General features: G+C 59.5%; 1 protein-coding gene across 1 annotated transcript in view; it reads right to left on the bottom strand.

The window, feature by feature from the left end:
* The window catches only part of CDH4 (cadherin 4), a 491209-nt gene that overhangs the window by 102029 nt on the left and 364528 nt on the right, over positions 1-24652 (bottom strand). Inside the window, exon 4 of the mRNA XM_047770730.1 lies at positions 15453-15626. Coding sequence (XP_047626686.1) covers positions 15453-15626 — 174 coding nt within the window. The remainder of the gene's footprint in view (positions 1-15452; positions 15627-24652) is intronic.

Consider the following 24652-nt stretch of genomic DNA (forward strand, 5'->3'; position numbering starts at 1 on the left):
TCCCTCCAGACTCCCAGCCCCTACCTTCTTCTTTCTGACGGATGGGGCAGGGGACCCAGGGCGGGCCGCTGTGCACCAGGGCCCCGGGCCCCCAATCCCAGAGCTCTGCTTTCCGGTCCGGTTTCCTTAGCCAACGTCACCCTATCCCACAGCTGGCCCTCCATCCTGGTGCACACCCTGCCCACGTGGACACGTGGCCTGGATCCCACCCAGACCCTCTCAGTCTGAGCCGGGGCCATACCGAGAGGCCCGATATGGGCCTTTTTGTCAGCCCCCAGGCATATTTAATTATTACTTCTAGATACAGGCACAGCTTCTCAGAAGCCGGAACTGGCTTGGTTGACAGCCTCGGGCCGCGGAGAAAGGCCCTCTGCTGGCAGACGCGTGTGTACTTTTCTGTGGCTTTAGCCTCTTTCCTGGTCGTGTCCAGCCCTGGGCTCTGCCACGCTTCACGGGAAAGACACGGATCTGCATGGGCCCTTCTAATCGCTGGTGACATCAGTGTCCCTTCAGTGCAGGGCGGAGAGGAGGGACGGGGGTGGCGCCCGCCACCAGTGTGGCTGGGTCCCCGTCCCTGGCCTGCGGAGCACAGCGTGCCCGGCCCTGGGCCCTGGCATGGGGCCCACTTCTCCGCGGGGCCTGGACGAAGGGGGCCTCACACCTGCGCCCTCCCGCTGGGGACACGGCGCGGAGTGGCTGAGCCGAGTGCCATGTGGCGTGCTCCCGGCACACCCAGCAGGCGCCGCTGTCACCGTCCGGAAAGCGGCGTGAAACTTAAATCATTTCTCCATGAAGTGGCAGATTTTCCACTTTAGCAGAGGCCCCTGCAAACAGCTTCCGCTTGTGGTTGTTTTTCTGTCTCGCTCGCGTCCTCATGCGCCAGCGCGGCCTCCCTGAGGCCCAGTGGAACTAAAGCTGCTGCTGGAGGCCGGAGGCCGGAGGCCAACACTCCCGGGTCTGACCTGCTGGGAGGTAATGGGATTCCCCGCGCCCGCCTTCCCTTAGTCCCCCTGTGTCCCCAGGCAGGCGTCTGTGGGGTCCTGGAAGCCGGCACATGGGACCTTGTCTGTTCCTGTGGGATCTCCCTCCAGAGGAGCTGGGAGCTGGGAGTCTGGGGCGGGCTCAGGGGCGGCGGGACACAGAGCCGGGAGAACCAAGCCCAGTTTCCCTGTGCAGCTTCGCTGGCTCCAGGCTGGAAGCAAATCGTCCAGAGGAAGGCGCTTGGCCTTCGATGCGGCATGGTCCATGCAGCGGGAGGAAACAGCTTTGAGCACGTGGGTCCCGCATGGGGGCCAGGGCTGGGTGGGCGTCCTGCTCTGCTGCTTCCTGGCTGTGTCACCTTGGACAGTCACTCAGCCGCTCTGAGCCTCAGCCTCTGCCTGTGGGAGTAAACTGGTGTTATCATCCTTACTGCGCAGGCAGAGGATCGGATGGGAAACGGTGGCCCTGGGGCCAAAGTGGAGATTCCCGTGTGTGTGTGTGTGTGTGTGTGCACGCAGGTTTGTGCACGCATGTGCGTGGCTCCGCTGGACTTGGGGAGGCCTGGGTGTGGAGTCTGGAGGAGTATGTGGGGCCGGGCTGGGAGGGGTTGGGGTGTCCCGTCCACACCCGCCAGCCCCCCCCCCCCCCCCCCGCCCCTCAGGCCTTCACCCAATGACCACCTGCTGCTCTCTCTGCGGGTCTTCGCGCCGGGCAGGTCCTAGTCCGGCAGGAGCCCAGGCAGCTCCTGGGAGGGGTCGTCAGCCAGGCGCCCCACCTAACGTGCCTGTTTGTCCCCAACCAGCCCAGCCCCGCTGTCTCATTCCTGCGCTGGGCTTTCTGGGTCTCCTTCCGCGTTCTGGCCGTGTCCCCGTCTCCCGTCTGTGTCCACACCAGCGTGTACGCTCCCGAGGACAGCACAGGCCCACGACTGTGGGGCCACTGCCGACCCTCAGCGAGGACGGCAGAGTCCACACGGGGCGGACGTCTTCTCCGTGAGCAGGACTTCCTTCCAGCCCACGCCGGCCTCCCTCTCAACACCGCACGTCCCTCTCAGGAGGAATCTGGAGGCGCGAACACGCCGCTCTTTTATAAGCTCACGTTTGCGCTGCTGTCGGACGGTTTAAGGAAACGGTCAAGATGTCTTCTCTGGCGCAAGAGCTCCCTCGGGGAACGGCGTCTTTGTCAGGGAGAGCTGTAGCCTTCAGAGTTAAGCCAAATGGGACGGCTTTGCCCCAAATCCTGGGAAGAATTTTCCAGCACCGTCGAAAACCTAATACCTTTACTCTCAACAGGGAGTCTTCAAACGCTGCAAGGATTTTAAGGATGCCAACTAATGATTCAGGGTTTTTCACTTTTTCAATTTGTCCTTTACTTCAAAGGCCTTAAAAGTTCTGAAAGAACAGCCGGAGTGCGTGTTGCTGTTGTATGCTGGAGTTCTTTTTTTTTAATTTTAATTTTTTTTTTTTGTCTTTCTAGGGCCGCACCAGCGGCATATGGAGGTTCCCAGGCTAGGGGTCCAATCGGAGCTGTTGCTGCCGGCCCACATCACAGCCACAGCAACGCCAGATCCAAGCTGCGTCTGCAACCTACACCTCAGCTCACGGCAATGCTAGATCCTTAACCCACTGAGTGAGGCCAGGGATGGAAGCAGCAACCTCATGGTTCCTAGTTGGATTTGTTCCCGCTGCACCACGACGGGGACTCCCTGTTATGCTGGAGTTCTGACTTAGAGTCCTGTTGCTGCCAGGAGCAGTGGAGGGTGTTGAGTGGGCGAGAGCGCTGGAATGGCTGAGAGGGTGGATGGACAGATGATATGTGGATGAGCAGACGGATGGACGGATGGATGGATGGGCAGATAGACTGATGGATGTATCGACGCATGGACAGACAGGTAGACAGATGGACAGAGGGACAGACACTGGCCTAGTAGATTATGGATATACTAGACACCCCACCCCGTCATCCTTTATGCACCGGTTTCAGCCTGAGCGTCATCAATCTGTGTCAACCCTGTCCAAATCTACATGGTAAACTTGCAACCGAGTTTAGCTTGGGATGCTCTTCTTTTTTTTTTTTGTCTTTTTGCCATCTCTTGGGCCGCTCCCACAGCACATGGAGGGTCCCAGGCTAGGAGTCGAATTGGAGCTGTAGCCACTGGCCTACGCCAGAGCCACAGCAATGCAGGATCCAAGCCGCGTCTGTGACCCACACCACAGCTCACGGCAACGCCAGATACCTAACCCACTGAGCAAGGCCAGGGACTGAACCCATAACCTCCTGGTTCCCAGTCGGGTTCGTTAACCACTGAGCCATGACGGGAACTCCTGGATGCTGTTCTTTTTAAAAGGAAGGCTAAAATTTGATGGGGACACAGAGTGCCCAGGCCGGACCTCCCAAGTTGGCCCCGGAGCACAGCTGCTCCTCCTCTCTCTTCTCGGTCAGCTCCGCCTCCCAGAGGCAACAGGCGAGTTGCGAGTTGCAAATTCTGTGCTTCGGACACCTGCCCAGCTCAACCTGCACTCCACTCCCTGGGCAGAGGCCACGACACGCGGGGGACGGGGCAGCCTCAGAGCACAGCGTGGCGTGGAGGGCGGGCTTCTGCCGAACAGACCACATCAACCGTGTCCTCTTCCTTTGTTTTGTGTGTGTAGACCGTCCCTGCAGCCAGGGGTGCATTGCTCTGGGAGAGATGGGCGTCTGGGCGGGGGTGCGGGGAGGCGGGCCTTCTGGCTGCCCCATCCTGGGCTCGGTGAGCCTGGTGGCCCTAGAAGGTCCCAGCCTCTTTGAGATGCTACTGAGTTGTCGGCTTGATTTTGCTTTTCATGGACACTGAGGGTCCGTGGCTTTTCTTGCTTTTATTGCCCCACTTTTTGGGAGAATGAAATCAGCTTCTTGACTTTACGCACTACAGCTCACAAAAGCCCGGAGCCCAAATCAAACGCATAACTCAACCTCAAAGCAGCCTGAGAGGCTGCAAACCTAAGTGCAGGTGCAAATGCCTCTTTAGGCCTCTTGGGTTTGATTAAGACGAGGGCCAGTGCTGAGGCCATTTCCTGATGGTTAATCCAGAGAGGTCCCCCTGGAGCCGTGGTGGCCTGAGGCCCAGCCACAAGCTGGGCCGTCAACAGTCTCTCGGGTGGCATTTTAAAGAGTGACTTTGAAGACTGAGGCCTGGCTGTTCTGGCATCACCAGGGATGTTGAAAAACCACAGCACCGTTTGCCGGCGTCTCCCGCAGCTTAGAGGGAGGCTGAGTTCCCAAACACAGCCACTGGACACCATCTGTTCTGATTGGCTTTGCTGCTGAGCCGCGTCTCTGTGGCCTTATTTCAGGGGGTGGAGGTCAGGTCCTCAGGCTTAGAGCTCTGTGGGGGCAGCTGGCCCTCTCCCACCCTCTCCCACCGCCCCGGGCCGCTCCTCTGCAGTTGGGAAGAAAAGCAGCTTCAAAATAAAACGTCTGCAGTTTGGAAGTAATCAGCAGGAAGCACCAAATATCAGACTCGGGACTGAGTCTCCTGCAGGAGCGCTGCGTCACCAGCCCCGCAAGGCAGATGGCCCGCAGGCTGTCCCCTTCTTGACCCCGGGAAGCACGCTCTGTGGGCCCCTCGACGACCCGGAGGCGTGTCTGCATTCACAGCTGTGTCCTCCGCGTCAGTGCCCGGCCGAGCCCGGAGGTGTCTCGGGCAAAGGACGCGGCACTTTGCCCTCTCCCCACTCGGGCCCTGCCGGGACCCCGTCTGGTGTATCCTGGTGGACTTCCTGTATCACATGGGTGCTGAGAATCTGAAGCTCCAGGACCCTGTGGCCACTGGGTGGACTCAGAGCCACCCGAGGGAGCCCCCCACTCCCTGGGGTCACAAGCATCGGGTCATCACAGAGCAAACACAGCCCCTTGCTGTCCCCCTCCCCAGCTGCCTCCCCAAGGGGTCCCCCAGCTGGGCCCGGTTGCCGTGTGGAACCCAGCAGACCCCATGTTGCCAAGAGGCCTTGTGGGACACCAGAGCTGGTCCCGCCCTTGCTCGTCTACCAGGGGCAGAGACCCCAGGGCCCCCGGCCCTTGCTTCCTCCCCCTCGACTCTGGAGCACGTTGTCAGCCTCACCCCTGCGGCCTGGCCTCAGCTCCCTTTACAGCACTCCAGGTGTGACAGGTTTGTGTCCGGCCCCCGGAAGCCAGGTCGCCCCATGTGACCTGTGTGGACCCGTGGCAGGGCCTGGCAGTGAGGCCCGGGGGTGCTGGAGGGGAGCAGCCTGGCCGGCAGAGCAGAGCCGGGAGGCAGGGGCAGGGAGGGCCGCCAGCCTGTTGCGCTGTGAGCACTGAGACTTGGGGCGTTTCTCCTGCAGACACACAAGCTCCTGTAAGCAGCCCACAGGCTTCCCACCGGTGTAGACGCCACGCCCTCACAGGGCCGTCACCCTGACTGTCCCCCCAACAGGTCCAAGGCCCTGCCCACCCACCTCTCCTTGCGCCCCTGCTTCGTGCCCTGCATCCCGTCTCCCAGCCCTGTGCAGCTCAAAGTGAGGACACCGCCCCAGTGCCCCAGTGGATGGATGCTGCAGGCAGAGAGGGAGGCACCGGGTGGGGGACAGTGGCCATCTGAAGGGCAAGCACCTGTGGCCCCGACACTCTCCCCTCGCCTCTCTGCCCGTCTCCATCGGGCCCTCTGAGCTCCTGGTGCCTCCTCTACGACGCTGAGCTTCTGCTGGTGCTGCTCCCCTGCCTGGGTGCTCTTCCCTGGGACAGCGCCAAGGTTCTTCCGCCACTGCCTTCGCTCTCGCACCGGAGGTGACTTTCTGGGCCACCTCATGTGATGGGCTCCACGGGCGCCCCGCAGCCTCGGCCCTAACACCCAGCACCCATTTGCTCATCCCTCTCACGGAGCATAAACCCTGTCTTATCCGTGTCTCCGTGTGTCCTCTGCCCCAGGACAGCACAGAGGGGGCGCTCAGCACGGACGTACGTAAAGGCTTGGGACAAGTGACCTTCACGAGGTGACCTTCACCATGACCTGCTGTCATTATTCTATACAGGAGAGAAGGCCACTGCTTCCACGTGCGGGCTGCTGGCAACTCCGCCCCACGAACCCCCAAGCCTCTCCCGCCTCCACACTTAGCCCGCCCCGCTCATCAGTGCGGGAACCTGAGGGGACAGGACGTCACTCTCCCCAGTTCCATCCAGGTTGTCCTGGAGGCGAGTCAGGAGTGGAAGCAGTGACCTTGTCCTGTGGCCGGGCCGGGCGGCGGGGAGGGGTACAGGCTTCACCCTCACAGCCCCTCCTCCCTCAACTACTGGGCCCTGCTGCCTGAGTTCTGGAACATGCCAAGCCCTGAGCACCTGGCCTCCTTCCCGTTCTGGACAGTGAGTCCCAACCACCCCTGAGGCTGGTGCCCACACTTGTGAACAACGGCCGGTCTGCGGACACGAGGGCCCGGGGCCGCAGCAGAACCCCTGGTGGTGGGACGGGGTCGGCTGGGAGCCCTCCCCCTAGACCCGCACCCACTCAGGGTGCTGCAGCGATTCAGCCACTAAATTAAATCTCTGAATATTAAATGAATGATGGAAATCTAAAATATTAATATATTCTAATTGAATATTCTCCAATAAATTATCTGAACATTTGCAGCAATTTGATTTTACTTTCATTTCTTAAGGAACTTTCAGCTGCATCAATATAGCCATTAAGGTGACTCGAGAAAGGGAACATTTTCTGCTCAGACGAGGGACGGAAACCACAAAGGGACCCGCGCCTTCTGTTGCACGACTGATTAAATCGCAGCACCCAGGGCGGCTGCGGCGCTCCAGGCCGCTCTCTTCGCGTCCCTCCGGCCTTCGCGAGCGCCGTGCAAAGGCCCGCAGGTCTCGAGGCGCTGCACTTGCAGGGAGGCTCGGAGGCTGCCCCGCAGGGTCCCCGCCGGTGCGTTTGTGTCTGGCCTGCACTTTCGGAACCAGCACTGGGCCGGGGGCCGGGGGCCCAGGCCCTCCCCCCGGGGCTGGACGGGGCTGCCCCTGCCCCGGCCGCGGGAAGGAGCCCTGCTGTCTCTCTCAAAGTCTCGCTCCAGAAACCGGAGCCTTTCCTCGCCTCCTCGCTGGGCCCCCCGCTGACGCCCCTGCGGCCGTTCCCGCCGCCTCCCTTCCCAGCCGCCCTCCGAAGAGTGGGCACGCCGAGGGCAGAGGTGACAGTTCCATGACCTCTTCAGCCCTTTCTCTGGGGACGAAACCCGAACACAGCAAACAACTCCTGAGCCCCCCGCTCTCCGTCTCTTCTCAGAGGCTGCAGTCTGGGAAAACGTGCTGCCTCTTTTTTTGCTCTTTGGCTGCCCCGTGGCATATGGATTCCTGGGCCAGGGATCAGATTCAAGCCACCGTCGAGACCGGGGCCTGATCGCTCCTCCCTGTTCACTCCCCCACCAGCGTCCCTGCCTTTGAAGAACAGGCCTCAAAGATCCCCCAGAGAGGTTAGGGATCGGAGCCGCTGAAGCCTCTGCCTCTTAGGACGCAACCAAGACTGCCCGAAGCCTGCTCCCTGGTGACTCCTTGAAAGGGAGGTACGCTGGACTTTAGGGGACTGCACCCACTGGGGGAGGGCCCTGTGCACCTAGGGGAGGGCCCCCGTGTGCCTGGAGGGGGCCCTGTACACCTGGGGGGGCCCTGTGCACCTGAGGGGGGGCCTGTGCACCTGGAGGGAGGGCCCCCTTGCACCTGGGGGGGGGCCTGTGCACCTGGAGGGAGGCCCCCCTTGCACCTGGGGGAGGGGCCCTGTGCACCTGTGGGGGGCCCTGTACACCTGGAGGAGGGCCCTGTGCATCTGCAGGGGGGCCCTGTGTACCTGTGGGGGGCCCTGTACACCTGGAGGAGGGCCCTGTGCATCTGCAGGGGGGCCCTGTGCACCTGTGGGGGGCCCTGTACACCTGGAGGAGGGCCCTGTGCATCTGCAGGGGGGCCCTGTGTACCTGGAGGGGGGCCCTGTGTACCTGGGGGGGGGGCCCTGTGTACCTGGAGGGGGGCTCTGTGCACTTGGGGGGGCCCTGTGTACCTGGGGGAGGGCCCCCTTGCACCTGGGGGAGGGACACAGCAGAGCAGCACGTCCCAGCTACACTGCGGTGTGCGTCGGAACTCCCACCCCAGGCAAGGCTCGGTCCACGGTTAGGCCATATTAGTCTCCATCTTCAGTGGGTCCGGTTATTGTCCTCTTTGCTACAGCCACATAAATCATAAGCCCCAAAATACAGTGCTCTACTTGGGCTTTAAATTGTCAGCTGCCGTTTCAGTAAGTTAAGAGAAAATCACAGTTTTTTATGTTAACACACGTTTACCTTCTCCCGAGCTCCGTCCCTGCCTGCAGATCTGAATTTCCAGCTGGGGTCACTCCTTTTCCGCCTAAAGAACATCCGTTACCACTTCTTGTGGGTTTGCTGGCAATGAGTTCCTTAAGTTTGTTGACCAGAAATGTCTTCTTTAAAATAAATTTTTGTATTTTATTGAGAAAGTATTGTTTAAAGTTCATAATTCCAGAGAATATTTTGATGACAAAAATTAATAGCTGACAAACCAGACGTAAAAGAAAGAGCTTTATTTCACCTTCAGTTTTGAGGACTATTTTCTCCAGATACAGAATTCTCGGTTGGTCGATTCTTTTCATTCAGCGATTTGAAAATGTGATTTCCCAGAGGCCTCCATCCCCTAAAGAGAAGCCATTCCTCGTTTTACCATCATCCTTTGTTTGTGCTAAATCTCCCTCTGCTTTTAAGGTTTTCTTCTCTAGTTTTAGAATTACGGCAGTTTGACTAAAATCAAGGTATGGCTTTGTTTGTGTTTATTCTACTTGAGAGCCACTGAATTTCTTGGATATGTAAGTTTGTTTCTCCACCAAATTGGGGAAATTTCAATCATTTTTCTTATTTTAGTCTCTCTCTCCTTTCCCTTTGGGACTCCAGTTACACAGTTAGGTCACCTGAAGCTGTCCCGCTGAGACTGTGTGTTTCAATCCTCTCCCGTCCTGTTCTTCAGAATGAATAATTTGCATTGATCTATCTTCAGATGCACGGACCTTTTTTCTGCCCTCTGCAATCTGCCTGCAAGCCCGTCCAGTGAGTTCTTCATTAGAGATCTCATGCTCTTCAGTTTTGCTGCCTCCGCTTGGTTCTATTGCAGAGTTTGTTTTTCTGCTGTGACTCCTGAGTCTTCGTTCATTCTCACCATATTTTCCTTTAAGTCCTCGAGTGTATCTTAAGAGGTATTTTAAAGGCCTTGCTGCTAATTCCAGTATCGGGGTAACCTCAGAGGTAGGTTTTATGACCAGTTTCTGCCTAATTATGGGTTGTGTTTCCTCCCTTCTTTCACATGTCCAGTAATTTTTGTTTGCATACGGATCATTGTAATCATTGGAGACGATGCTGCCTAGAGAGTCTGTGTCCTTCTCTGAAGGGTGGACCTTGGCTGGGCTGACTCTCGATCTGTTTACCTCGCAGGAGGCAGCAGCCCAAGTCTACGCTCAGTGCTTGCAATCCTCTAGCTGTTGCTTTTCTCTGGGGTCTGAGTCCTCCTTGTCCATGCACAGGTCAAGGGGTGGTCAAGGAGCTGGAGCACGTTTACAACGGGGAGTCACCATCTGTGACTACGTATTTTATAAGATGTATCCCCCCACATTCCAGCTCCTTTGTCAGCTCTGATCCCCGTCGCCCAGCTCCTCTGGCCAGGAGGACTTGTGTTCCGCGTGAGGTCCAGCCACCCTCTGATGCGAGGACGGAACGGGGAGTGCGCTCAGAGCTTATGTGGTGTGTGTGCCCAGGATGCCGCTGACTTTGTGGAGGAAATGCAAAGACGACCTTTGGCTCCAGTTGGCTCCAGCTCATTCGGTTTGGTCAGATGTGAGGGAGGGGTTTTGACAACGCTTTCCAAGCCGCCCTCAGCTGAGCTCCCTGCTCTAGAAACGACCTGCTCACCATCTCCACATGCCAGTTTTTCACACCGGGCGAGTCCATAAGGATTCCTTCCAGAGTCTTCTATTCGGAGCTCCCTTTCCAGGCCCGCTCTCTGGGGATGGATCTGTGTGATTTCTTGTCCCTTAAAATATCAACTTCCAAAATGAAAGGACTAGTCTCCCAGGAGCACTCGCTCCCTCCTCATCGTCCTGAGCCAGTTCCTACAGCTGCCCTGGACAACCTCTCAAAATAACAAGTTCTGAATTTGTATTAGACTCAGCTAAGCAATGCATCCGCTTTTTCCAAGTTGGATTTTCATTCTCATTCTGAATCTTGCCAGAAGTCAATCCTGATGTACATGCTAGAAAGCAAGTGTCTTTTCAAAACCCTCCTCTAATCCACACACGACGGCCTCCTCACCAAGCTCTTCCAGGGACCCGAGTCCAGGTGACAAGCAGAAAGCAGCCTGCCTGGTGCTTCTGGAGGCCACGAAGCACTCTGCCCTCTTCCCTCCGACTCTCAGTGTCCGCCCAGCGCTCGGCACCCACAGATGGCCCCAAAGCGTCCCAGCCAGAACCCAGCGCTGGAATCTGGGAGCAGAAAGGCCGCCATTTAACCTTTAGCAGGGGTCTCCTGCTACCAGTTTCCATGACTCCCCCCGATGCAAAGCCTCTAGGAGCTGGGATTGGCTTAGGGACTGAACTGCTTCCTCCTTCCTTCTGAGAACAGCCTGGATCTTCTGAGCGCATCCCTCGCTCAGCCCTTATTTAGACCACAGTCTAATTCCAGTGGGCGAACCGTGGAGGCTGGTTCCACGCCTCGCTGGGGACATCACGGCTCCCAGCCACCCTCTCCCTGTCCAGGACTCCCATCTGCACGCCGGATCCACCGCTGATCTCTTACCTACACTGCCTGCGTGGTGGGGCTAATGCTAGTGAAGCGACATGCTCTTCCTTCCTGGGAAAAAGCCTGTAATTAACAGAGGTTTTGGGGAAAGAACATTCCGCCTGCTCCTCTCCCGCCCATTTTTTCATTTAACATATTTTATCAGAATGAAATGCCTTAATGAGCAGAGAATCGCAGCTGATCCCAGCTGAACCTCCAACTGCTGCACACTCGGCTTGCTGCTCCCATCAAGCTGTATTCACGCTGTGATTTGCGCTTCTTTCAGGAGCAGCCCCCCCCCCCCAACACTGACAGGAAACTCATCAACTTCCTGTAGACAGAAATGGGGCAGGAAAGCACCCCAAACCCTCGTCTGTGCTACATTAGAGTTTAAGGGGGAAGGGGGGAGGAGGCAGGAAGTGAGCACATCGCATGGGGGTGCACGTGTGCCTGTGAGGTGGGGGCTGTGCACACGTGTGCGTTTGCAGGCAGGAGTTTCTGGGCTGAGTTCTTACATAACGACTTGGAATCCACTGGGAAAACACGAATCTCTTACAGAAACCATTTTCCAGTTGCCGAAGATACCTCTGCCCAACCCCTGTCTTCCATGGAAGCAGAGGGAGCTTCCACGGGCTGGACGAGAGCCAGGACGAACAGTGCCAAGTCCCCACCAAATGCCACGTGCCATGGTCACCATGGGGTGTGAGCCAAGGCGCGTCCAGCACAGCGTTTGCCATTGGCATTGCCTCACTCACTGCACACAGGCAGCGCCTACTGTTTATAGCACTAGGGACACGGGCAGTGCCCCGCCTTGGGGAGGCCCGTCCTTGGATGAATAGACAACACGTACGACTACAGATCAGATCACACCGAGTGCGGTGAGGCAAGAACGCGGGATGTGGGGGAGGAGAGCTCACGGTGGAGAAGGGCTGGTGAGCTAGGTCCCGTCACTCACCCAGGGCCACCCGATCCTGGGCCCGGTGGGCCCCTTGGGAAGGCACACACACCGTTTCTGTCTGGGGAAGCCCGCTGGGGCAGAGGCCAGGCCTTCCCCACACGTAGCCCTCCTCCTGCTGGAGCAGGGCTGGGCTCCCTTCCCGGGATCCCTTGCAACTAGGCAAGGCCGCATGCCACAGGGTTCTGGCCAGTGGAATTTAGGCTAGATCAGTGCATGCCCAGGTCCTCACCCTGGGGCCCCAAGTGACCGCAGCACAGTCTCCCGCCCCCAGTGAAATGAACCTCAACTGTGTCAGTTTCTGAAATGTGAGGAAGGCTGGTTACAGCGGTCAGCCTAGCCCGACCCACGCCCTCCCCTCCACAGGCGGCCTGTGTCGGAGTGGACATCTGGGGAGAGGTAGCCTTGTCTGGGGGCTGCAGACATGCCAGGGGTCGGAGGCGCACAGGACAGGTTCTTGCCGGCCCGGCACTGCTGTGGACTAGAAAGCCAGAGACGCAGAGCGTGTGGCTCTGCTCACCTGCCACCTGGTGCCACGCTCCAGCCCAGGACTGTCACCGGCAAGGAGAGGCTTTAGGAACCTGCGTCTGCAGGACGACAGCTCCTGCCGGCTGCTCTCCTGCCAGATGGTGCGAAGGTCTGTGTTATCGGCTGGGGGTGGCTCGCTGTCCTGCTTCGCAGCTGTGCGTGTCCCCATCAGAGCACAAGGACGTCACTGCGGCCTCGTGACCAGTTGGGTCCTGCATCCCCACGCCCATGGGCCCATTGGGAGGCGAGCCCTCTGCGGTCAGGAGACGCCACTCCTCTGTCCCCAGCCCCGACGCCCGGCCCCTGGGACGCGGCAGGTGCACCCGGGAGGAAGCACGGAAGTGCCCAGTGGGTCCTGGGAACACTTGCAGGGCTCAGGCTGCCCACAGGGGCCTTCTCTCCAATCGGTACCTTCGCAGGCCTGTGCACAGCTGGGCACCAGGAGGGGACGGGCACGTGTGGGCCCTGCTGTCATGCAGCTGAGAAACTCAGATCTGGACCACAGACTCTTCCAGCGGTGCCGAGATGCCTGCTGAATGTTGTGTGCGCGTGTGTGTTTATGTGTGCACAAGTGTGCGTGTGTGTACATGCCTGCGCACCGTGCCCCCACCCCGGGACCCTTAGAGACTCACTCCTCGCTGTAACAGCCCTGCCAAGGGCCAGTGGGCCGACTGGGCAGACCCTCCCGGAGTCTGGGAGATGAGCCCATGTGGCCCAGCCCGTGGGCTCCCTCACCGCCTGCAGCGGCTTCCACTCGCCGGGGGCAGAGCTGAAGAGTTTCAGCAGAGGCCAGTGAGTCCACAAGGCCCAGAACGTGCCCTCACTGGTCCTTGACAGAAAACGCCTCTACCCGCGAGTCAGACCAGCAGTTTCCTGCCGGAGAGGATGCCTGGGGAGCGCAGGCAAAGGCCGCGAATAAACCGCTCCTGGATGGAGCCTCTGTCGTCTATCCCGACGACGTCAGAGAGCAGGCCTCTGGTTCCGGCGTATTTAAGACATTTCGACCCTCGCACGTGTGCTCCCCCGGCCCCACACTCAGGGCGCCGCCAGGCTCCGAGTGTGCACAGTTACACGGCCAGAGAGCAGCTCGTTTTCTCTGCCTCGCACTGGTTCTACAGTCAGATTTCATTGCAACGAACGGCACCAGCCTCCCAATTGTGATCCAATAAAGTCTCCTTTAGAATAAATTTATTTACACTAAAAATGAGCCACTAGAGAAAGCTGTGAGTGACAAGTGACGGGGGGGGGGGGGGGGCCGCGAGAGCCTTGAAGGCAGCCAGGCCTGGAGCTGAGTCATCAGCGCTGCTGTTGGCGTGGGCGGTGCCCTGGGCTTGGGGACACCAAGTCAGGGAACGCGCTGGACTGGGGGTCAGTCCCTCCACCCCACAGGGAACGCCCCATCCAGGCGGCGGGGCGGGGGGTGGCTCTGGAAATGACCCCTCACCTCGGGGGGTTGAGGCAGCAGGCTGCTTTCTGGGTGAGCTGGAAACACCCGGCCCCCCTTGCCTCTAGGACCACCGCGCTCAGCACCTCTGGCACCAGTGGTGTCGCCACGCCCAGTGATTCTCTGCGACACAGCTGCGGGTCCCAGGGTGAAACTCAGTCCTGCCACTGTCCGCCTGGAGGGATGTCCACCCCCAGGCGAGGGGTGCAGTCCCACAAGACGCCCCCACTTCAGACTCCAGCTGCTGAGTCCAGGCTGTCACCTGTAATCCCCACAACCCCCTGCTGAGGGCAGTACATCTGTGAGGGCAGCTTTCAGAACCCAGAGAACCCGCCTCCTCACCAGACTCGTGGCTGTTCTGAAGGACGGGACTTGGGGTCATCGGATGCCAGAGGAGGTGTGCAGGGCGAGGCGTGGGGAGGGCTCGGAGGCTCTGTGCCCTCCCCGAGCGCCACCCACCCCGAGCACCACATGCCCCGCCAAAGCGCGCTGAACCTCGTCCTTTGGGGTTTTAGGGAGACTTTATCATACAGGCAGGACCGATTACTTCATGCGCTTCTGGTAACTGATTCCACCTCCAGTCCTTCTCCCCCCGCAGAGGTCGGGGAAGGGAAAGTGACGTCCCAACCCTCCAGGCACACGGTCGAGTCCCTGCCCACCAGCCCCCACCTGGCCTTGGGGAAAACTCAGGTGCGCTGGGAGGGCTGTGACGCACACCTGCCGACATCTCTTCACGCTAATCACTGAGGAAATTCTACCGTGTCAGGAGTTCTAGCCGAGAGCAGGGACAAAGACCAAACTATACATTTCTCACTTAAGCCGCGACATCACAGGCGGTGACGGCAGGGTGACAGTCACGACTGCGTCACTGAGGGTGCCTTGTGTGAGGTGGGGTGTCTGACCTGGGGGTCCTGTGAGGCCTGCTGCCTCCTCTGCTCCATCTCTGCATCTGAAACATCCCCCCCAGCCCCCGCAGCTTTCTGCAAAAAAGAGAGCAGGAAACAGAACAGACTAATCAGGCCAAGGAAGATGATGCCTTAATAACACTCAAGGCGCCCCCACTTTCCCAGAGTGGGGGTGAGGCGTCCACCATGGATGGCATCATTTAATGGGATTCTCACCATCATTTTATCAAATTATTGCTCAGATTGGGTTGAAATTTTCCTCCAAAGGAAGAAGAAAATGCCAGTTGATGGCTCTGACTATCGAAATACAAATTTGCAGAATGCCTTCTTCCCTCCTTCAGGAAAGGCGACCCCGGGGTGGGAGCCGGCCACACAAAGCAGGGAGCAGAAGGGACACGCAACTGCCCCCTGGCCCCCTAGTCTCTGTCTCAGGACCTCTGATTTCCACCAAGAGCCTCGTCACCGCCACCAAGCCACCATGCCCCGTTCAGCATCTCAGTCATAGCTGGAAAGACGTGCCAACAAGCAGACGGAAGCAGAGAGAGGTCACAGGCCACGACCCGAGCCCCTGTCCTACCTCCTCCACGCGCTAGAGTAACCAGAGAGAGGACCCAACGCAGTCTGGCCCGTCCACCCGGAGGACGCAGCTGCCCGGCTTTGCCTGTGACCCGTGTCACGCTCGTCTCGACGCAAAGGCGAAACCCTGGCCTTCTCGCACGCAGAGCCGGTCCCCTGCTCCAGGAACAGGCGCCCTGCTCCACTCGCAGCATCCTGGGCGGAGAGGCCGGGCCGGAGCCGGGACACGCGCCCCCGCCCCCGGCGGAGCCCGCACTTACCCTCACCAGCTGCTGCGGGAAGGGCCCGCGGGAGTTTTCCGGCACGTTGATGGGCGGGATGACCCAGTCCCGCTTCTGCCGCCTCAGCCTGTGGGCGCTCTGGTGCTGGGGCCACGGCAACGGCGCGTCACTCGGAGGCTGGGCAGGGCCCGGAGCGGCACTCTTCTTGCCTCTCTGCACGAAGAAATGCCACAAAATGACAGTCAGGGGAGAAACGGCACTGGGGCAGCCAAGCAGCACGAGTCCCATGTTTTTAAAGGACAGAGAGAAGGAAGCACGCAGAAGTGCCAACTCTGGTTTTCTCCGGTCGCCAGTGAGCTGCATGCGACTTCATCTTACCTGGCTCCTTTTCCCTTTCTGCGCTTCTGAATGTTAGGAGGTACATGAGGTTCTGCAACTCAAAGAGCGCACAGAACTCACGCGTACACGACGCCTGTGTCTTTGCTGCCTCCATGTTTATCTTCCAGGCGTCCCTCAGGCTGCACCGTTGCAAAAAGCCTGATGCTCACTGTACCCCGAGCTTCAGCGCCAACAGCACAGAGAGCTCACAGGGCAGAGACAGACCCTGGACCAGGACAGCCCGAGGCAGAAAGACTACGCTGGCTGAAGGCACCTGACCCAGGCCGCCCCTCTCCATCGTGGCGGGGTCCCCACCCTCCAGCTGAGCTCCAGACCCCACGAGGACCCAGGGGTGTAAGCTGTGGACAGAGAACCTTCCCCACCCCCTTTGGGGAAAAGTTGCATAGAAATAAGTTAAACACACATACACAAAACTAATTGATGACAAAAAAAAAATCTTATATTGGTCCTGAGTCCCCAAACTTAATGCTGCATCGATGGAAAAATCCATCTGGACAAGCCACCCTCCAGGGAGACCTCCTCTGGGACTTGCCTCGCCGGGCTCAGCTGTCTGCCTGTTGAGCTCCCACACTTAAGAGAGTGCAGCAATCAAAACCCCAGAGGCTTAGCAGGTTGCTTCCCATCCTCCAGCAGAAGGACCCATGCAAGGCAGGTGCATCCCCAGTGGCCTGGATTTCTATGGAAACACGGTGTTCCACCCCCGTCTGTTCAAGTCAAACTAACAGAGGCTGTCTTGTGACCGCCGCTGCGTCACTCACGATGATGGGGCGGGGGTGCGTGTGTGTGTGTGTGTGTGTGTGTGTGTCAGCTCTAGGCTCCTTGATGAGCTGCACAGAACCGACTGCAGGACGCTCCTGGCCACGCATCCTCTCCAAGCGTAGGGGCAGCCAGTGCCTGGTGGGGGTAGAGCATGCTGGCATCTCCGCTGCATCCTTCCTACCGCCAGTGCCACAGGAAGGCCATCCCCCTTTACCAAGGGGGCCACTGGGGGACTCAGAGAGGCTGGGTAACGTCCAAAAGCCCCACGACTCATGGGGCAGAGGCAGAATCTGGGTGCTGGGGTCAGGCCCCAAGGCCAAGTGCCCCTCATGTCTAGGGTGTCTTGGCCCAGGAGTCTGCCGCCTTCTAGGTCCTCAGGTTAGCGTGGGGTAGGCTGGGCAGAGATGGACATTCCCACGGAAGAGGCCCTGGGATGTCGGCGAAACCCTCAGCCCAGGAGAGGCCTCCCAGCCCCTGCAGCATCAGCTTCCAGGTGAGAAAGGCCAGTGTGAGACTCCCGCCCAGAACAACTACCGCGCGCGCGTGCGGGGTGCAGGGGTCTTTGGGGAGCCCTCCAGGTGACTGCCATGCTCTGCAGACGCACAGCCCTTGCGGGGGTGCCTCACCCCACAGGAAGTGAGGTTCACCTGCCCCAGGTGGCTGCCTCAGTGAAGGCACCGCGGGGGGTGGGTCCTGCGGGGGCGGGGCGGGGTCCCAGCCACAAGCACAAGCTCCGGGAGGCAGGCGCTGGCTGTCCCCGCGTCCCCACACCTTCCCACGTGGGCACAGAGAACGCAAGGGGGCCACACCCGGGGGACGTGGGCGCCGCCAGAAGCTCATCTGAGCCTCTGAACTTCGGACTCAGAATCTGAACATTTCCATGGAGCCGCGCTTCTTTTAAAAACTGCTTCATCTTCACTTGCTCAGGATGAGCTTGCACTGCGTTAATTTCCCTGGTGTTTTGAATAAATGGTGCATCTTTGCTACTATTTTAAAGCTGTGAGACAAATGTAATAACAAAACCTGGAGAAGATCAATGCCAGACCTGCGCTGGCTTCAGCCGGGAAGACACTCCTGCTTCTCCGGGGAGGAAGGCCCACAACGCCGAGGGTTTACCCGGAGCGGGTGCCCTTCTGAAGCATGAGGACCAGGCGTTCAGAACGCGTGTGCGAGCGAACACGGACGCATAATCATACAAATTGTCAACAATGCCCCTGGCTACTCTCCGAAGTATTTCCTAACAGAAGACAGCTGCTTCTGTCCCCAGCACGTCCCTGTCATCTGCTTCCGAGCCGCGACGGCAGTGGCGAGTGTGGGGTAGGATGCGAGTGCGACCCTACGCTGCTCACCAAGAATCACACGTGCGCAATTTTAGAGACTTTGTCGACAGATGCCTACAGGACCGTGGGCCAGCACCGTGCACCGTGCATGTGTGTTTATGTGTCTACACAATGCCTATGTGTGCTTGTGTACACACGTGTGTTTTGTATGTCTCTGTACATAACGTGTCACAATTTTCTCAAAATCAATAGCTTGGCCCCAACAGGCTTGCTAAGCCCACATCACTGGTTCCTTACGGACAGTTGAGCCCAAGTCAGAGGTCTCTAACTGGTGGGGCTGGGGGGTCCGGAGGCCGAGCTGGCCTTTGGATCCAGCCAGGCTTGCACCTGCAGGTCCGCAGAAGGGCGAGTCCTGAGGAAACCGCCCACCTCTTAGCCAATGTCTGAGAGGATGTGCTCGAGAGGCTCCCTTCCCGGAGTTCAGAGGGGACCGTCCTGCAGACCCCCCACCCAACGCCCCCCGGGCACGGCCAGATCTGGGCTCTGCTCCCACACCGAGGCCAGCCGCACCCTGGGCTGTGCCCGTCCCTAACCCCGCCTCCACTCTGCCCCCTTCCCAGTGCCCTGAGAGTCAGCCTGGGCGCAGATCCCACTTCCCACCCCGCCGAGCTCAGGCCCTGACCTTTGCCCTGGTGGCGTCCTCGTGTTCCAGACTCAGCCCACAGCAGCTCCCCCTTGATCCCTGGGGGCCGAGCACCTCACAGGGAGCACCTGCTCTGATGACACCCCTACGGTAGGCAGTGCCTGGCCTCGGTGTGGTCATGGGGCCCCGCCCCACACCCCCGTGGCTCGGAGCAAACTCAGTGGACTTAAGTGAGGGCTGAGAACCACAAGGCACATGACTGAGAGCAGGGTGGGGGATAAGTTTGGCCTTGAGAGGATCCAGGGGGACCTGCACCGGGGGTGGTCGCACAGGAAGGGGTCCTGCAGCCTGGGCCGGATTCCCAGGGGTGCAGAGGGAGGTTGGGAGAAGGCAGCGGGGCTTCAGCTGTGGTCCTGGGGGTGGAGGCCTGGCCTGGCCTGCCAGGAGCCTGAGAGTTCAGAGTGCAGGCGGGTCCCATCACCTTACCGCCCAGATGAGGCACAGGCAGGATCGAGAATGTGTCTACCCTACCTGCTAGCACTGGGGGGCGCTGCCCAGGTGAGGGCAGGAGTGGGCACAGGTGGGCATCCTGATCCAACCTGGGGAAGACGGGCTCCCTTCTAATGATGGGGGGTTCCCAGCATCCACCCCTCCTCTTGGTTCCCTGGCAGGCCCATCCCAAAACCCCGAGTGGGTGTGAGTCCAGCCTGGCCACCAGGCTGGCTGCTGGGGACACTCCAGGAGCAGGCTACGTGGGGGCCAGACCTCGTTCTCGAAGCTCTAAAGTTGCCTGCTTCTTCTTCTTCTTCTTTTTTTGTCTTTTTGCCTTTTTTCTTGAGCCGCTCCCGGGGCACATGGAGGTTCCCAGGCTAGGGGTCGAATCGGAGCTGTAGCCACTGGCCTATGCCAGAGCCACAGCAATGCGGGATCCGAGCCGTGTCTGCGACGCACGCCACAGCTCGTAGCAACGCTGGATCCTTAACCCACTGAGCAAGGCCAGGGATCAAACCCGCAAGCTCATGGTTCCCAGTCAGATTTGTTAACCACTGCGCCACGACGGGAACTCCTTAAACCTGCCTGCCTTTGAATCGCCTTTTATTGATAAAGCATTTCTCAGTTCAGACGGCCTCTCCCACTGAGCCTTAACCCATCGTGCTGACAACGCTCTGAGACGGGCACCGACGAGGGAGAAGCCTCCCGGGCCGTGGGCCGAGCGTGGGCCTGGGGCCTGGGCCGGGCCCCTTCCCTTGGCTGTGCCTGCCTCCCTCTCCAGGGGCGGGATGAGCCCCGTGCTCTGGGGGACGGCTGCGGCCCGGGCAGGAGGCAGGGGCCCCTCCTGGGACGCTGGCTGCCTCTCACAATCGGGGGGAGGTTAGGTGTCTCCTCCTGGGAGGTACAGGGACTTGCGGGGTCACCGCCTCAACCACGTGGCTTCGTAAAGACAAACCATCTGGTGCTTGAGCGCCTGCTTGGGCTGGGCCCCTGCGAGGGGCCACTGTCCACGGAGCGTGGGGTCTGGGGGCCCAGGACGGTGGTCTCGGATCCTTCCAGACCCTGGGGACTCTGGGCTTGGAGTTTCTCTCTCGGCAGGTTTTCCAGACCAACCTCCGGCGTAGGTGTCGTCTTTCCGGGGGTGAAGGAAGAAGCCCGCCCAGCCACACTTCGGAGGACGATTCAACGGAGTCGGGAGCAAAAGGCACGGAGACAAGGACCGTCTCCCAGGTTCGCGGGAAAGCCGAGGCCCCGCGTTCGTGGGCAACTTGCATGACGTGCCCCCCCAACCAAAGGCGCCACTCTCAAACCACCCCCACCGCGCCCAGCCCCGCCCTGGACCCCGCGGGGACCCGCGCCTGCCCTCCCGAGCCCCGGCCAGCTGCCAGCTCCTCCCCGGGCACATCGTCTTACTGTCCTAAGCTGCCGCAGCCCTGGGCCCAGGCGGGCCTGCTCTCCTTGCAGCGAGGGCTGTTCCCTGTGTCTGATGCTGAGCGTGATTGAGTGTGAAGTCTGGGCAAGCTCTGCAGGGACCCCTGGGAGTTCGCAAGGAGCTGGGTCACGTGCCTTCCATCATCGTCCACGAGCCAAAGACGAATAATGCAAAGCTGACCTGGGGCAGGTTTTAAATGATCGCCTCTCTCTTTTTTTCCAGAAAAAAAAAAAAAAAGAACGAACAGAAATGCCAGGGGAAGCATATAATCACATGCCCTCCTCCTGTCTGCACGGAGAAACTTAATTTGTCACGTTTTCCTCTTATCCAGCCACTCGCCTGGTAGAAGGACAGGATGCTGGAAGCCTGTAGAAGCGAGCGGGCCGACTCCTAAGATGCCCAGGCCGCCGTCCCCGCAGAAAGCCCGAGCACCTTCCCTGCCACCTTGGTGTGAGGTGGGCATCAGCTGGTTAGCAGTGAATCTGCCCCATGTGGTGTCCTCATTTCCTGGTGACAGGAAGGCAGGTGACGCAGGTGGACCCAGGATCTTCACATGGACAAGCTCCTGGCCACTGGGAACCAAGGGCCAGCTCCATGGCCATAAGAGTGGGTGGAATGGCCTCTAGGATGCGAGAGAAAGGGCAGGGCGTGTGCAAGGCCAACTGAAGCGGCTTCTAGAACAGACTGGCCAGGGGTGCCGCCCAGTGAAAACCCAGGGCTGGGGCAGACAGGACAGGAGCGGGGCTGGGGACGGGTCTCAGACATGGGTGCCTGGCACTGCTGCAGGGTGCAGTGGGCTTCACTGCCCTTCAGAGAAGGTGGCCCAGCAGGAGCCACTGCCCTCAAGAGGTGACATGGAAATTGCTACACAATTCCCAGGTCTCCAGTGCATTTCTAAGGAACGCCTGGCAGACCCCAACCTTCCAGGGCGGGGTCACAGCCTGACGCCGGTCACAGGCTGTCCCACGCAGTGGTCAGGCCCTGCGCTGACCTGCCGATTAAATTCCCCCCACTTTTGAGAAAACAGCACAAGTCCACCCAATTTGATAAAAGCTAAGTTTATGGGGAAATTTTCAAGGGAGTTCCCTGTGGGATGTGACAACCAGGTGAGGTGACCAGGTGACTGCCAACGTTTGGGAGGATGCTCCCTAAGGGGCCTGGCCCTCCCCCGACGTAAGCATCGGCTTTCACTGCCCGAGGTGGGGCCTCCCTGGGAAGGAGCCCCGTGCCATCGGCCTTCTCCGACGGGCAGTGCCGCCCGTGCACCCTGAATGCTGAGAGACAAGGCTTCTTTGGAGGCTGGAGCCTGGGCTGCAATTTGCATACGCGGATAATGGGAATGGATGGGGGGGGGGCGCAGGAGGGAACTGGGTTTTTAGCTTTTTTGGTCTCCTGCCTGTGCCGGGCGCCCTGGGCAGAGTGCCTGGCCCTTCTCCACGTGGGGGATGTGCGGCGGAAGGACTGGGCATCCGGGACCCGCACCCACACCTGAGCTTCCCCAAGATGGGAGGTGCTCTTACAGGTGCAGGGAGAGAAGGCCCTCAGGATGGGAGCACCCAGAGCCCCGACGAGGCTGGAGCTGCCGTCCTTCCACCGTGAGGGTCGCCTGCCCGCACCTCCCCCGTGCTGACCGGTGGCCAGTGTGTCCGCCTGGCGCCTCTTCCCTCTCAACCACGGCCAGCCCTGGGCCCCCAGCTCCTGCGCCGTCTCACAGGCAGAGTGGCCCAGACCCGCGCAACGTCTGACCCGACCGTCTCGGGGGCTCTAATGCTGGGCGGGGAGGTGGCTGGACATAGGGCTTGGTGCTCCCAGATTCCAGGTTTGGTGCACCTGGACTCAAGGTGAGATGCTTGGGGAGCGACATGCCACCTCCGCGCAATGAGCAGACGCGGCTTATGCAGAAACAAACTCCCCAAATCTCAACGTGATTTATGACTCTCTTTGGTCTCCAGTCCACCAGTCTTCCCGTGTCCATGGCTTTGGGTGAAATATGCTTCAATAAAGGAAATAACCCCCCACCCCCGATATCAAGCCTAGTGCTGATTTTCCACTGAGGATAATTAGATTTTATTAAAAAGAAGAAGAAGAAGAAGCACCAAATCTGTACAGAAAATTCATTCTTCTACCCCGGACTTCCCTTTCAATATACATTTGAAAAATGGTACATTTTGTTTGCCTGCAAGCGTGTATATTTAAAATATTTAACTAGGATTCCGTCTGCAGCCTTCTGGCTGGTTTCCATGGCAGCTAAGGACAGACAGAATAGAATGGTATTTAACAAACACAAAATAAAACAACAGAAAGATACCTCCGTTCTTTAACAAATAGAGCATGGGAGCCACTTTAAATAAACATTTGCACGAGTTTGGTTCTGAAAAGGCACTTAGTGGATTTTTAACATCCACGACACTCCGGGAAGACGAAGGCCCCGTCTTTGCCCCCGAAGCACTGGGTGTGCCTCACTTCCAATCTCTTCTAAGAAGGGGAGATGGCTTCGAAAATTCCCAAAAAAATCACCCACAGAAAGGTTTCCTGAGGGAGGCAGAGGGACCATTTCTTCATGGAGCTCTCTGGAAGGAAAGTCTTAGCGCTGCTACTTCCCTACCTGCTGCCTGCTGTGGGGGGGTGGACGCCCCTCTCGCCTCCATCGCTCACGCCCATGACACCCAGGGGCGGATGGGCCCCTTCCTCGCCGCCCCGCCCCACCGAGGTCCGGGACTGGCCCGGCTCAGGCGGCTGTGCCTGGGGGGCTGGGGACTGATCTCAGGCCGTGTCCCCGGGCCCCTCTCTGTTCCTCGGCTTGGAAGGGGCGCGTCGACACCCAGGGTGGGTTCGCCGCCACTGTGGTCCAGATACCCACGACCACCTCGTGGTCAGCCGCTGGGCCGGGGACTCTGAGGGCGGGAGCAGTCCTGGAGGAACAGCTGAGACGTGGCTCTTGTGTCAACTGCCATCACCCTGTGGGGAGGTGGTCTCAGAACCACACCTCTCTTAACAGATGTCCCCCCACTTCGGCCTTGTCTCCCCCCAAAATGAAGACACAAGACAGCGCGCCACCTGCATGGGATGGGGAGCAGGTGTAACAGAGGCAGCCCAGAGGTGGGTGTCTCTGCTTTAAGGGCCACGGCAAGAAAATCACGGCGACTCCAAGATGTTCAGACAACGAATCTCCCCCCCGCCCCCCCCCCCGTGTGCGTTTCACTATCACGGGCCTGACGGGGGGGCTTAGATGTCCTTGCCCCCTGCACTGCAGGGACCCCCAGCCCAGGCAGCTCCCCCGCCCACTGTCCACCCTGGGGACAGGTGGAACCAGGGCCTCCTCTGGGGGCGCCCCGTGCATCTGTAGGGTGCCGTCGTGAGGACCCAAACTCTCCAGGCTTCTCCGAGTGCCCCGGTTGGAACTTGCTCTAGAGAATCCAGAAAATTATGTTTTGCTGGCAAAACAGCTTAAACAAAATGACTCCTTCGTTTACAGGAAGAAAAATACAATCAAAGTAAAATCAATCCATTAAATTAGGAAGTTAAGCCGGAATATATTACTTCCACCAGAGTTGTTGGCCGTGGGACCGCGGGGACCGCTCACAGCGGTGTCAATTAGTGAGAAACATGGTCGGTGTCGTCGTCGTGGGTGGTTCTGGAAGGTTTCCGTCGGGGTGGAGGTCAGCACAGACGAGCAGCGAGGCGGGTCCGCTCTTTTCTCCGTTTGGTTCTCATGCTGCAGCGCTGGCTTTGGCGCAGGCGAGTCGAGGAGAAATACGGGGGGTGGCCGGGTGGAGGCCTGGCGGGTCCTGCGGAAGCGACGGGGCTGTCACCTCCGCCAGGAACATGGGGGCAAAGGGGCGGATTAGCGGGGGCAGGGCTGGCCTCCTGCCCTCTGAGGCATTTGCTTTCTCAGAAAAAGGAGTCGCTGCCAGGATCCAGGAGGTGGGTCCTGGGTGGCAGGACCTTCCGGCGCGGTGGCTGGCGTGAGGGGGAGGGGAGGCGGGGCCGGGCCCCTGGGGGCCTCCGTCCCACGGAGCAAACCCACCTCTCCCGCAGCAGAGGTGTGGCAGGAAGAGCGGGCTGGCACTCCCGTCGCTACTGCACCCGAGCAGGCAGCTGCCACCCCAGCTCTCAGCCTCCCCCAGCCCCGCACCCCTGAAACGGACACAGGCCCTAAGGGAGGGCCTGGCCCCCGGCCGCTCCCCCTCCTCCGTGCTCCTGGCGGTGGCTCCCGGCTCCCTCCGTGGGAGGC

This window comes from Phacochoerus africanus, chromosome 3 (genome assembly GCF_016906955.1).
Source record: "Phacochoerus africanus isolate WHEZ1 chromosome 3, ROS_Pafr_v1, whole genome shotgun sequence".
NCBI classification, from domain to species: Eukaryota; Metazoa; Chordata; class Mammalia; order Artiodactyla; family Suidae; genus Phacochoerus; species Phacochoerus africanus.